Below are 14,142 nucleotides of genomic sequence, written 5' to 3'. Positions count from 1 at the left end.
GACTTCAAGTTCATCAAATTTATTTACTAAACTCCTAGAATTGGTGTACATGCAAGTATACACGTACCTGTTCTCACTCTTAGTTATTCTAACATAGCCAATGTATTTACTTGTTTCGCAATGAATCCCAGCAGTTGGTGAAATCCCCAGCACCTTGTTTTCCAGGCTGCTGTTCATTCCAATAGAAGCAGTGCAAGAATCAGTTTCACTTCTGCCAACTGATTCTGTTAATCTATTAGTCTTCGTATCCCCCCACTGACCAATTTATAGTAATTATTAAAATTTTAAATATTATCAAGTATAGGAATACCTCGCATAGAGCGGTTAATTCATGCCAAAAAAAATACCGCGCTATGCGAAACCACGCTGATTGAGGTACTATTAGTATGTATTTTAATGTAATGCGTTCCGACAATATGATTATATGGGTCAAGTTGCAAAAATATATAAGTGTTTGTTTATTGTAAGGCGCCTCCGTAGCCAGGTGGGAAGGAGCAGCACACGCTTCTTGATTAGACCGGAGTTCGAGCCCGTCACCACCAAATATGAAGGATGCGGAAAGGTCAAGGGAATGACCACCGCATATTCCAGGAGCAATATGGCCTTAGTTGCTAATGCTCCTAAAAAAAAAACCAAATAACATAACATTTATTGTAAATTGATGCACACAAAGTTCTTGCAGCTGCTTCATTGTCAGCACTGGCACTCTCACCACTAAGTCGAACATTGTGGAGCCCCATAAGTTTTTTAAACCTGTAAAACCAACCACGGCTTGCACAAAAACTTTCCTCTTCCTTGCCATTTTCTTTTGTAATAGTGAATAGAGACTGCTTGCTTTAGCTTGAATCATCATCTGACTTAACGGAATTCTTTTCTGGTTACAGTCTTCAATCCATAACATTAACAGACATTCCATGTTATCCATTTCAGAGCTACGATTTTTAATAATCATTTTTGACATATAAGATGCTGTTGCCATTCCATGTTCTTTTATTTTATGTTTATTCTTTAGAAGTATTCGTACCGATGATGTGTTCATATTCTTGTCCCGTGCTATTTTAGCATACGATGCACCATTTTCATATTGTTTTACAATTTCTAGTTTATAATCTAGTGTCAACCATTTACATTTAGAAGAACACTCAGCGCCATTACATTTCTTCTTTCCACTCATATTTACGTATAAAGGTGTAACATTTTTAAAAAATAATCTTTAATAAAAATACACAGCAAAAAATATTTGCACACTTAAGCACAGTCAACGACCTCACCGCCCAGAATCTAGAGTGTTTGCTAATCTGTGAATGCTAGCAGAGTCCATATATAATGGGAGTTGCGACAACAATCAGCGTGGCCTTGAATCCATAATGCATTGGCATACATACATACATATTAAATGTATTGGTGTGTGACTTGGTTATTTATTTATTTATTTTTTTTTCAATTTGTAAATCACGCTATAGCGAAACTCGCGCTGTTCGAAACCACTATGTGAGGTATTCCTGTATTAAAATTTTACTGAAGAGGATAATGAATGCATAGACATTTGTTCTTTGGCTAGTGATTTATATTGATCGTATTTTGTATTTTATTTAGCATAATAGGTTCTTGTTATGCACTTCTGTAATTTGTCCTATGCAGCTTTCTTTTCTTTTTTTTTCTCTCAAACCTTACTGAGCTGTTGGCATTTAATTTATCATCTGCAATCTTCTGTAATACTGCACTGAGGTAGTCTTCTTGAATTTATATTTTATTTTGACAACAAAATGATTTCACACATTATATATATATATATATATATTTGAATAATGGCTTTAAAAGTTAGAATGAAATGAAATGATATAAAAAATAAATAAATATAAAGCTATCATTAGAGGCAGCAAAATGCACTTCCTCCACATGATGCCCAATACATAATGATTAATATAAAAATAATACATACGCCAGTACCATGGCAAAACTGTAGAGCGAAAAATTAACATAAAATATTTGTACAGCTCAGAATTAAATCAACAGGGAAGGGAAAAGTAAAGGTCGCAAGAGACTGAATCTGTAGCCGAAAGTCTCCAAATAATTTAGAAGTTCGATTAACCCCAATTAATAATAAATCCATTTTAAATTTAAAATATAAAGTCAATTATGTAATAATTTAGCAGCACCCCCCCTTTGTAAGGTACCAGTTCCAAAAGACATGAAATATCACCAAAACGGACTAAAATGAACTACTAAAATAAAACAAAGTAACAAAATAATAAACTGACCATTATGCCCCATATCGACGGAGGGCCACGAGGCTAATAATGGTCATGGAATCACTGCATTTCAATCGCTAGACAAATCATCACAAAGGCGAACCGATCAAAGGACCAAACCAACCCTTCATCCCCCGATCGATCCACAAATGCAGAGGATTTGCATAGCGGTGGTTCTTATGCAGTGAGAAATAAACTATAGAACAGACCAGCACTCCATTATAATACATACATATTATATATATGTATGTATTATAATACAGAGCCACAATACACTCTGTATGTATTATAATACATACAGAGCCACATCACCGACATAATTTAAGCTTAATCAGCTTATAGACAGAAAAAAGAAATAAAATATAGACGGCAGTATAGGCACAGCTTTAGCACGTCAAACCCGCTACTATCACCTGATTTATATTTGAATAAGGACCACCACCATGCAACTCCTCTGCATTTGTGGATCAATCGGGGGATGAAGGGGTGGTTCAGTCCTTCGATCAGTTCGCCTTTGCGACGATCTGTCTAGCGATTGAAATGCAGCGATTCCATGACCATTATTAGCCTTGTGGTCCTCCATCGATATGGGGCGTAATGGTCAGTCTATTATTTTGTTACTTAATTTTATTTTAGTAGTTCATTTTAGTCCCAAAAATGCCCCCACATACACACCACTCGGATGAGTAGAGACAGCAAGATTATACACAAGCTGATCCAGAAGTCGTCTAGAGAGTTATGAATAGATCTATTCTGGTGGACTATCTAGTGGCTAGCCTGCGAACACCGTTTCAGAGCTGTACCCTGGAAATGTCAGGAAGAATGGATCTCACCATGATGCCCATCATAACATCAAAAGACCAGAATCATACTGCATGATGAAAGAGATTGAGGAGGGGTTTCTTGAGCTTTGCTCTGGAGACTAAACATGGGTTCCACCACTTCAAGGCGCCTTCGTAGCCAGGTAGGCAGGAGCAGCAGTGCATAGCACACACTTCTTGATTAGACCGGGGTTCGAGCCCGTGACCACCAAATACGGAGGATGCGGAAAGGTCAGGGAATGACCACCACATATCCCCAGAGCAATATGGCCTTGGTTGCTAATGCTCCTAAAAACGAAATAACAACTACAATAACCACGGCCACTTCAAGCCTCCAATAAGCAAAATGGTGGTATTTCACTGGTTGATGAGAGTTATCTACAACCTAGTATTGCTTGGTAACACAGAAGGGCGGCATTCCTCCATGTTTTGTAGGCACCACACCTCAAACCCTGCTTACATTGGTTTGCACCTGGGTAGTCATCTCCATCCAGTGTGCTAGGTGCCATATTTCAGGACTTGCATATAGAGGTTCTACCAAGGGTTGCTATCAGTTCCACCATTGTGAAGGTGCAAGCAGAAGATTTGGCAGTCACAGACCAACCGGACTTTGCTGAATTTAGGTCCACCTGACTTGAGTGTCACTCGAATATCAGTTCCATCAGCGTTTTAGACTCCCAGATGGGTCCATTAGTGTTGGGAGGGTTTTTATAGAGTCTCTCTCTCTCTCTCTCTCTCTCTCTCTCTCTCTCTCTCTCTCTCTCTCTCTCTCTCTCTCTCTCTCTCTCTCTCTCTCTCGTGGGTTCCCAGAGTTTTTTTTTTTTTTTTTTTCTCATAATCTGAGACCATAAAACTGTCCCCATCTACTGGAACTGCCCAACCTTCCCGTGGTGTGGATGAGCAGAGAAGCAGCTTTCCAGGTGATTGCTGCTTCTGGGTAGCCAAGAGACCAGCAAAACACAACACATGCTGAATATGCAAACATGACATTACTACAAGCCTGGCCAATTTTACAGTCTGTTAAATTAACATGGACATGAGGCAGATTAGAATGGGCATTCTAGGTACTGCCCTTACATATACACATCTCCCAGGTCTCAAGCAAAGCTTGCCACACCTGAGAGAATGTCTGCAACAGCCTCAACAACCAATAGGAAATAGCAAAATTATGTATCTGCATGCCAAAATTTTAAAATTCACATTTTGCTTTATATGTACACTATTCAGCACAGTTCCCTTAATCAAAAGAACACAACAATTATTTCAGGAGAGAATTTGTTTATGTTCTAACTTTTCAATGATGCCCTCATCAGTACACCATATACATGAATACAGAATTGCACATGCAAGTGTCACCATACCTGTAGATTATTACGTGCTTGACCAATATTTATTTTATACATATATTTATTTTTTTAGACTTGAAGATTATAGTGCTTGTGATAAATTAACATTTATTTTCCCTTTATAATGGCCTATAAACGTTCAATATGTGCTGAATGTGAACATGTGAAAAGAGCCAAGAAAGTAGCAACACTGAAACAGAAGATAAAAGGACTGGACAGACTTCATTTTCATGTTATTGCTTAAACTGAAAATGTAATTTACTCTTTTTTTTTAATATATTTTCTTGGCACTTTACTGTTTTTCCCCTAAGCCCCTATTCTCTATGGGACCTTAGTTTGCAAAGAACAGCCCATTTCAGTAAGTAGTAGTAGTAGTGGCATGTGATGCAAGAAAGAAAATGTATGAGCTTATGCAGCATCAGCCAAAAAAAAAAAAAATCACACCATTCCCTCCAAATGCCTGTCCAGTTCCTCCTTCAATTTATTCAACCTATCAACTTCCACAACGACAGATGGAAGTTTGTTCCAGCAATTAACCACCCACTGGCTAAAGGCAAATTTCCGCACATCTATTCTACATCTGTCCTTTCTTAATTTGAATTTATGCCTCCTTAGGTTCGTAATCTGAACAAGTGGAAGGATCCCATCAGAATTCAGCGTCCTTAACCCATTCAAGACCTTATACACCTCAATCAGATCACCGCACAGGTGCCTAGTCTCCACCCACTGCAATTTGCAGAACTTAAGCCTCTCTTGATAAGAGGATCCCTTCATTCCCCTCACCAATCTTGTTGCCCTTCTCTGTACATGCTCAAGTAAATCTACATCCTTCCTAAAATGAGGCCTCCAGACCTGTACGCAGTACTCAAGGCGTGGCCTGACCATTGCCTTATACAGAGGGATAATCACCTCCTTTTCTCTGCTAGCAAAATTCCTATATATCATTGACAAAACCCCATGACCTGCCCTGGCAGCCTGTCTGCACTGCTCAGAAAACTTCATATCTGACTGCACAATTACTCCCAGGCCTTTTTCATTTTCTACCACCTTAAGTGTAGTACCACACAGTTGGTACATTTCTCTGGGGTTACTTCTACCCATATGCAGTACTTTGCATTTGTCAAGGTTAAACTTCAGTTGCCACTTCTTAGCCCATCTGCCCAAATTATCTAGATCCTGTTGCAGTAGCACACTGCCATTACTGTCATTAACAACCCTGCCAACCTTTGTATCATCTGCAAACTTCGACACTAAGCCTGATATACCTTGATCAATATCATTGATAAATATACAAAACAACAGTGGACCCAACACCGAACCCTGTGGGACTCCACTAATAACATTAGTCCAAGAAGAGCAGAACCCATTGATTACCACCCTCTGTCTTCTCGCACTTAACCATCCTTTTATCCATTGTAGCAACTTACCCTTAATACCATTCTGCTCCAATTTGTACAATAGTCTTCCATGTGCAACAGTGTCAAAGGCTTTCCTGAAATCCAAATATATGATATCAAAATTATTTTTTGCATCCAGTTCCTTTGTAACCACATCATAATATCCTATCAAATTTGTCAGACAAGACTTTCCCTTAACAAACCCATGCTGTGTCTGAATTATTGTTGCAGTCTTGTCTAGATGATCCTGCAATGCATCTTTAACCAGCGACTCCATTATTTTAACAGGAACAGAAGTTAAAACTAACTGGTCTGTAATTACTCGTGTCGCCTGCAGTAACCGAAGGATTCCTGTACTGCGCAATGTTAAATTAAGAATTTATACAGTTTTCTACTTATATAACCATATAAAAAATTTATTTTCTAATTACCTCTCTTGAAATGATTTTAGCAGTAATTACATCACAAGGATCAGAAAGAGCAATAAAATCTCCAAAGGAAGACATCCGGTCAGCACCTTAATAGATAAAAAAAATATGGCGATTTAATGACAAATTCGTGTAGGGCTTAATTACTTAGTGATGTAACTTTTAAAGAATCATATTTTCCTAAATTATTTTTGAAAAGAACTGAATATATTTTAAAAAATTTTATAGAAGGATTTTAATATTGCTTAAAATTATTTTTCATATATATTTTAATGATTGGTCCACTGGCAGTCACATGAAATCACATAGAAGGTATTGTCACTTTGAGAGTCATTTTGACAATTCAATAAAGAATTTTTGAAACTGTAATAGAGAAATACTAGTAAAAAATCATCTTGATTATAATAGTATATCATCTTGTCAATGATATACAGGAATTTTTCTAGCAGGGATAAGGAGGTGATTATTCCCTTGTATAAGGCAATGGTTAGGCCACATCTTGAGTACTGTATACAGGTCTGGAGGCCTCATTTCAAGAAGGATGTAGAGCTGCTGGAACGGGTACAGAGAAGGGCAACAAGATTAGTGAACGGAATAAAGAGTTGCTCTTACGAAGAAAGGCTTGAAAGAAAGGAAAAGTTTTGCAAATTACAGAGTCTGGAGACTAGGCACCGGCAAGGTGATCTGATAGAGGTGTATAAGGCTTTGAATGGTTTGAGCATGCTCAATGCCAATGGGATTCTTCATCTTGCTCAGAATAATCACCTCAGAGGGCATAAATTGAAATTGAGGAAGGACGGATGTCGGATAGATGTGCGGAAATTTGCCTTTGGCCAGCAGGTGGTTGGTTGGTGGAACCGACTTCCATCACTTGTTGTTGAAGTTGATAGCCTAAACAAATTTAAGGCTGAACTGGACAGGTATTTCGAACGAACGGAGGGGTGAAATGGGAGTGGTGTGTGTGTGTTTTTTTTTTTTTGGCTGATGCTGAATAAGCTTGCTTTCTTGCATCATATGCCTCTACTAATGCTAATGCTAAAATTCTTAGAAAATGCTCAGTTGTACCCAGGTGAACAGATGGTTTTCAGGATGAAAAAAGGAGAGGTATTCATTTTGATTTTTCATATTTCACAGTCATATTAAACAAGCCAAATAACTGAATTAATGAATTAATTTATGCTTTTCTTTATGACTTTCTTTGATTTGGTTTGTTTAATATGATGCCTCCCTTGGATTTTTCCTTATTTAAGTGAAATTTATTTTTGTCCCCTCCCTCTTCCTTTGTATTCCATATGATTTAAGGTTTACCTGATAAAGGCTAAGGTGCATTTAGGGCTAGAGCCTCAAGCTGCGAACAAATTTAGACTATGTATATAAAGTGCTTAGCATCATAATACACAGCCATTTCTGAATAAACAGAAAATTTTTAAGGTTTTTTTTTAAGGTGAAGCGTTACTTATTCGAAGTAGTGCAATATCATGGCAACTCGTTGTGAAGGTATTCACAATATGAGATATAACCTAAAACGATGCCACCTTAAAAATTTTCTGTTTATTCAGAAATGGCTGTGTATTATGATGCTAAGCACTTTATATACATGGTTTACCTGATATTAAAAAAGGGTTGCACCCAGCTTATATAATTTCAAAGGTACTAGTTTACTTGGTCATTTTTGGTTTTCGGTCTGCTAGCTTATCACTGAAACACATACAGTAATGTCTTAAACAGCTCTATGGGAATGGCAATATATTTCTGTAATGGATCAATAGTCATCTTTCATAACTTGAAAGATTATTTGATGTTCCTCCTTGTGTTTTTAGCATTAGCATTAATAAAGGCATATGATGCAAGAAAGCAAGCTTATATAACATCAGCCAAATAAAAAAAAAAAAAATTTCCCACTTCACCCATCCATTCACTCCAAATGTTTGCCTGCCTTGAACATATTTAAGTTGTCAAACCCCCCACTACAACAGATGAAAGTTTGTTCCAACTATGAACCATCCGCTGGCTAAAGGAAAATTTCCTCACATCTATTCTACAATTGTCTTTCCTCAATTTGAATTTATGTCCCATCAGGTGAGTAATCTAAGCAACAGGAAGAATCACATCAGCATCAATGTGATGTGATTCAGCAAACCATTCAATGCCTTCTACACATCAATCAGATCACCTCGCAGGTGCCTAGTCTCCAGATGATGCAATTTGCAGAACTTAGACCTTTCTTGGTAACAGCAACCCTTTGTTACATTCACCAATCGCATTGCTCTTCTCTGTACTCATTCCAGCAGCTCTACATCCTTCCTAAAATGACACCTCCAGACCTGTATGCGGTACTCAAGGTGTGGCCTGACCACATGCCTTGTACAAGGGTGCAACCACCTCCTTATCCCTGCTAACAAAATTCCTCTATATCACTGACAAGACACCATAAGCTACTTTTGCAGCCTGTCTGCACAGCTCAGAAAACTTCATCCCTAACTGCACAATTACCCACAGGTCCTTTTCATTCTCCGCTATCCTGAGTGTGGTACCACACAGTTGGTACATTACTCTAGGGTTACTGCTACCCATATGCAGTACTTTAGATTTATCAATGTTAAACTTTAGTTGCCACCTCTCAGTCCATCTACTCAACTTTTCTAGATCCTGTTGCAATAGTCTATTATAATTAACAACCCTGCCAACTTTGTATCATTTGCAAACTTAGACATTAACCCTGATATACCTTCATCAACATCATTGATAAATACAGAAAACAACAACGGGCCAGACACCGAACCTTGGAAGACTCCACTAATAACATCACTACATGAACACGAAGAGCAGTGTACACTGATTACCCTTCTCTGTCTTCTCCCACTCATCCATTCCTTTATCAATAGCAGCAAATTGCCCTTAATGCCATACTGCTCCTATTTGTACAGTAGTCTTCCATGTGCAACAGTATCAAAAACTTTCCTGAAATCCAAGCATATGATTTCAAAATTATTTTTTGCATCCAATTCCTTTGTAACCACATCATAGTATCCAATCAAATTGGTCAGACATGACTTTCTGTTAACAAACCCATGCTGTGTTTGAATTATTACTACAGTCTTGTCAAGATGATCCTACAATGGTTTTTTAACCAGTGACTCCATAATTTTCTCTGGAACAGAAGTTAAACTAACAGGTCTGTAATTAATCGTGTCACCATTTGATCCCCCTTTGTGAATTGGGAATACATTTGTACATCTCCAGTCTGTGGGGACCTCCCCTGAGTCCAAGGACAACCTCATAATTATGGCTGAGAGTTTGCTTACTTCCTTTGCTCCCTCCTTTAATATAACTGGATAGATCCCATCCACCCCAGGTGCCTATTCTTACATTTAACTTCAAAAATTTCTACTCCACTTTGCCTCAGTTATTACAAAATCATTAAGCTTCCTATTAGAGTTTAATAATCTTCTGTTCTCCACTTCCCTACAGAATTCCTCAAGTGTGAATGTTGTTGCAAAACACTCATTCAGTATGCCAGCTATCTCAGCAGGATCATCACAGTCAAACCATCGATAACCCCATATTCCAATTTTGCACTGCTCATGTCTGTGTGACACCATATCTCTGATATCCCAACAATACAGTAAACCCCCGCTATTCGCGGTATCTGTATTCGCAGTCGCCAATTTAATATAAAATGAAACCTAAAAAAATGTGAATTTTAAAGTGCCGTGAACATTTTCCGCCATAAAAAAACATGGGCGTGGCTAAAATTATCTTTCCCGGTCAAAACAGTGCTCAGTGGGTGGGGGGAGAGGGGTGACAAAATCACGAGCGTGGATGTTTCTCGCTAATCCTTGTTCAGTATATGTTCTGCGCTTGTCATGGAAGGTTTCGTCGTTTGTTTAATTTATACGCTTATAAATTAAATAAATTTATCAATTTATAAATTGATATGCTTACAAAAGTGATAAATCTACCGTTTTGCAGTGTAAAACAAACTTTTTCGAGTATTTTAACGGAAGAAAGTGAGGAGCAAGAGTGCATAGCACGCGTTCCTTGAGTGGACCGGGGTTCAAGCCCGTAACTACTAAATACAATAAATATTTGTATCGACAATTTATTGTAAATTCTACTGACTTGGTTGTCGTGCCGGAGTATAAACAGAAAATTTATTTATTGTGGACAAGTTCTTTCTAACCCATACAAAAATATGGCTACGAATAACAAGGGAAATGTGAAAATATCAAAGAAGATGATGACATTGGCGAATAAAATTGAGTTATTAGACAAAATTTCTAATGGTGAAAGTGTCTCCTCAGTGGCAAAACATTATAAAATCAATGAGTCAACAGTACGATCAATCAAAAAATCGGAAGAAAAAATTCGCTGTAGTGTCCGTAAACGTAATTGCTTCAAATATTTGCTCTGTAACTCGTGATGTTAAATTAGAAAAAATGGAAAAGGCTTTAAATCTGTGGATAGAAGACCGAACTCAAAATAAAATTCCATTAAGTTCACTCATCATTCGTGAAAAGGCAAAACTCCTTTATCTACACTTTAGCGAAACTGGTGATAGCACTGGCAGGATACGTTTTTTAGCTATAGCAAAGACGCTGGATTGAAAGATTTGTTTGAAATTTCTAATAAATATTACATTTAATATTAAATTGTTTCTTATTTTCATTTCAATGCCTTATGCTTGAATTTCACTATGTACTGTCTATGTACCTAGTCATATTGTGAAGGCACATATAATACATACATAGACAAAATTTTAGACTAGTTTTTCTTATATATTTCATACTTTGGAACGGAACCCCTTTATTACTATGGGAGCCATAACTCAGTATTCCCGTTTTCGGTATTTGCGGCATTTCTCAGGAACGTAACCCCCACAAATAGCGGGGGTTACGTATCTGCCTTTGATGTCCTGACCAGCACTTCAAACTTATAACAATGCTGGCAAGATTCGAACGAAACAACGGTTCTACGTATATTAAATAGTAACCTACAAAATCGCTTGCTAAATTAAAAATATAAAATAACAAGCGTGACTAGAACTGTAAAAGCTACTTACAGAGTACGACATGATATGACAGTTAATTCGATAAAATATCAAGTCTTCAAAAACCTATTTCTTGGAGCTTAGTATAATTAGCATTTCTTAGTATAATTAGCATAAAGTTTTGATTGATTATCAGCAGTGATTCTTCATGCATTAAGAATCTGCAGATAAATGAACCACTAGGTGGCAGTGATCACAGTGTGCTGAAGTGGGATTTACTCAAAGAGGTAACTACCATTAGGGGTAAAGGGAAGAGTTATTGCTTCCGTAAAGGCGACTACGATGGACTGAGACAGTATTTAAATTCTATACAGTGGGACCAACTGATGATGTTACCAACAGCAAATTCAAAATGGGAAGCATTCAAAGAACTTATCTTGGAAGCTACTAGGCTTTACATACCAACTAAGAAATATTGTTCAAGGTTTAGGCCAAAATGGATGTCAGATGAACTAATGAGGCATATGGCAGAGAAGAAAAATGCATGGGATACTTACAAATTAACACATGACACAGAAGCCTATGATAGATACAAGTTGATATGCAACCAAGTTATAAAGGAGGTTAGGCAGGCGAAGGCAGATTACGAGAAATCCTTGGCAAGGGATGCAAACATAAACAGCAAAGAGTTCTTTACTTATGTAAACTCTAGAAGGAAGGGGATGAATCAGATTGGTCCACTTGATATTGATGGGTCAATTGTTGATGATCCTGCTCAGGTAGCTAACAAACTAAATGAATATTTTGCATCGACATTCACACATGAGGAGTTATTCAGCAAGGGGAATGCCAGAGGTGTATTCAACTCTAGCAGTAAGCTACAGAATCTTGAAATAACTGGGAGTAAAGTGGAGGAGAAACTGTTGAAGATAAACACAAGAAAGGCACCGGGGTGGATGGGATCTATCCAGTTATATTAAAGGAGGCAGCAAAGGAAGTAAGCAAACCCTTAGCCATAATTATGAGAGCTTCCTTGGACTCAGGGGGGGTACCCATAGACTGGAAATGTGCAAATGTGACCCCAATTCACAAAGGAGGATCAAAGGCTGACACAAGTAATTATAGACCTGTGAGCTTAACTTCTGTTCCAGGAAAATTAATGGAGGCACTGGTTAAAGAAGCACTGCAGGATCATTTAGACAAGACTTCAGTTATAGCTCAGACACAGCATGGTTTTGTTAAGGGGAAGTCTTGCCTGACCAACTTGATTGGATACTATGATGCAGTCACAAAAGAACTGGATGCAGGGAATAACTTTGATATTATATACTTGGATCTTAGAAAGGCTTTTGATACTGTTGCACATGGAAGACTGCTACACAAATTGGAGCAGTGTGACATTGGAGGCAAATTGCTGCTATGGATAAAGGGGTGGTTGAGGGGGAGAAGACAGAGAGTGGTAATCAATGGACACTGCTCATCGTGGACTAATGTTATTAGTGGAGTCCCTCAGGGCTCAGTGTTGGGTCCATTATTGTTTTCATATTGATGATGGTATATCAAGCTTAATGTCCAAGTTTGCAGACGATACAAAGGTTGGCAGGGTTGTCAAGGACACTACTGACACTATGCTGCTGCAACAGGATCTGGAAAGGTTGAGCAGATGGGCTGAGAGGTGGCAAATGAAGTTTAACATTGACAAATGTAAAGTACTACACATGGGAAACAGCAACCCCAGAGCAACGTATCAACTCTGTGGTACTACACTGACAGTGGTAGAGAATGAAAGGGACTTGGGGGTGGTTGTGCAGGCAGATATGAAGTTCTCTGAGCAGTGCAGACGGGCTGCTAGAGTAGCTCATGGAGTATTGTCAATGATATACAGGAATTTTTCCAGCAGGGATAAGGAGGTGATTATTCCATTGTATGAGGCAATGGTCAGGCCACACCTAGAGTACTGTATACAGGTCTGGAGGCCTCATTTCAAGAAGGATGTAGAGCTGCTGGAACGAGTACAGAGAAGGGCAACAAGATTAGTGAATGGAACAAAGGGGTGCTCTTACGAAGAAAGGCTTAAGGTTTGCAAATTACAGTGTCTGGAGACTAGGCACCAGCGAGGTGATCTGATAGAGGTGTATAAAGCCTTGAATGGTTTAAGCATGCTCAATGCTGATGGGATTCTTCCTCTAGCTCAGAAAAATCACCTGAGAGGGCATAAATTCAAATTGAGGAAAGACAGATGTAGGATAGACGTGCGGAAATTTGCCTTTAGCCAGCGGGTGGTTGGTTGGTGGAACAGACTTCCATCCCTTGTGGTGGAGGTTGATAGCCTAAATAAGTTTAAGGCTCAGCTGGACAGGTATTTTGAACGAACAGAGGGGTGAAGTGGAAGTGGGTTTTTTTTTTTTTTTTTTTTTTTTGGCTGATGCTGCATAAGCTTGCTTTCTTGCATCAAATGCCTCTACTAATGCTAATGCTAAGTTAAAACTTTATGCTAATTATACTAAAAAAACAACCTGAAGAATAACTTAAAAGCTATTCTTCATTAAGTCAAAAATAAGGCATTTATTCAATTATCGAATCTCAATATCATCATACAATTAAATGGCAATTCATTTGGAATGAATTAGAGGTGAGTTTTCCTTGTACTTTATACTAAATTTAGTTGTTATAAGGATTTAGTTCTTTATAATGAATTTTAGTTCTTTATAACAACTGGCTACAGATATTAATGAAGGTATGTCTCATAATGAAGAAAATAGAAAATTTTGACAGATCTGTTGAATTCCAAAAATTGCTATCAGCAGATTTTGCTCCATGCAGCTTCTGATTTAGAAGAAGGTCATAGAATTCTTTTGGTGTTTGGGAGAAAAAAAGAATCTAAATGTTGTTACAGGCATGTGAATGA

At 38.0% G+C, this 14,142-nt stretch overlaps 1 protein-coding gene across 2 annotated transcripts in view; it reads right to left on the bottom strand.

Annotated features, from left to right (window-relative positions):
* Positions 1–14,142, bottom strand: part of LOC150090813 (bifunctional purine biosynthesis protein ATIC) — a 343,962-nt gene that overhangs the window by 114,468 nt on the left and 215,352 nt on the right. For both annotated transcript variants that reach the window (XM_090372983.1, XM_090372991.1), the window contains one exon: positions 6,248–6,333. In XM_090372983.1, the coding sequence (XP_090229109.1) occupies positions 6,248–6,333 (86 nt within the window). The remainder of the gene's footprint in view (positions 1–6,247; positions 6,334–14,142) is intronic.

This window comes from Mastigoproctus giganteus, chromosome 1, assembly GCF_048544385.1.
Source record: "Mastigoproctus giganteus isolate SK-2022 chromosome 1, ASM4854438v1, whole genome shotgun sequence".
Taxonomy (NCBI): Eukaryota; Metazoa; Arthropoda; class Arachnida; order Uropygi; family Thelyphonidae; genus Mastigoproctus; species Mastigoproctus giganteus.
Note: the sequence above shows the minus strand (reverse complement) of the source record. Positions and strands in the feature narration are given on the sequence as shown.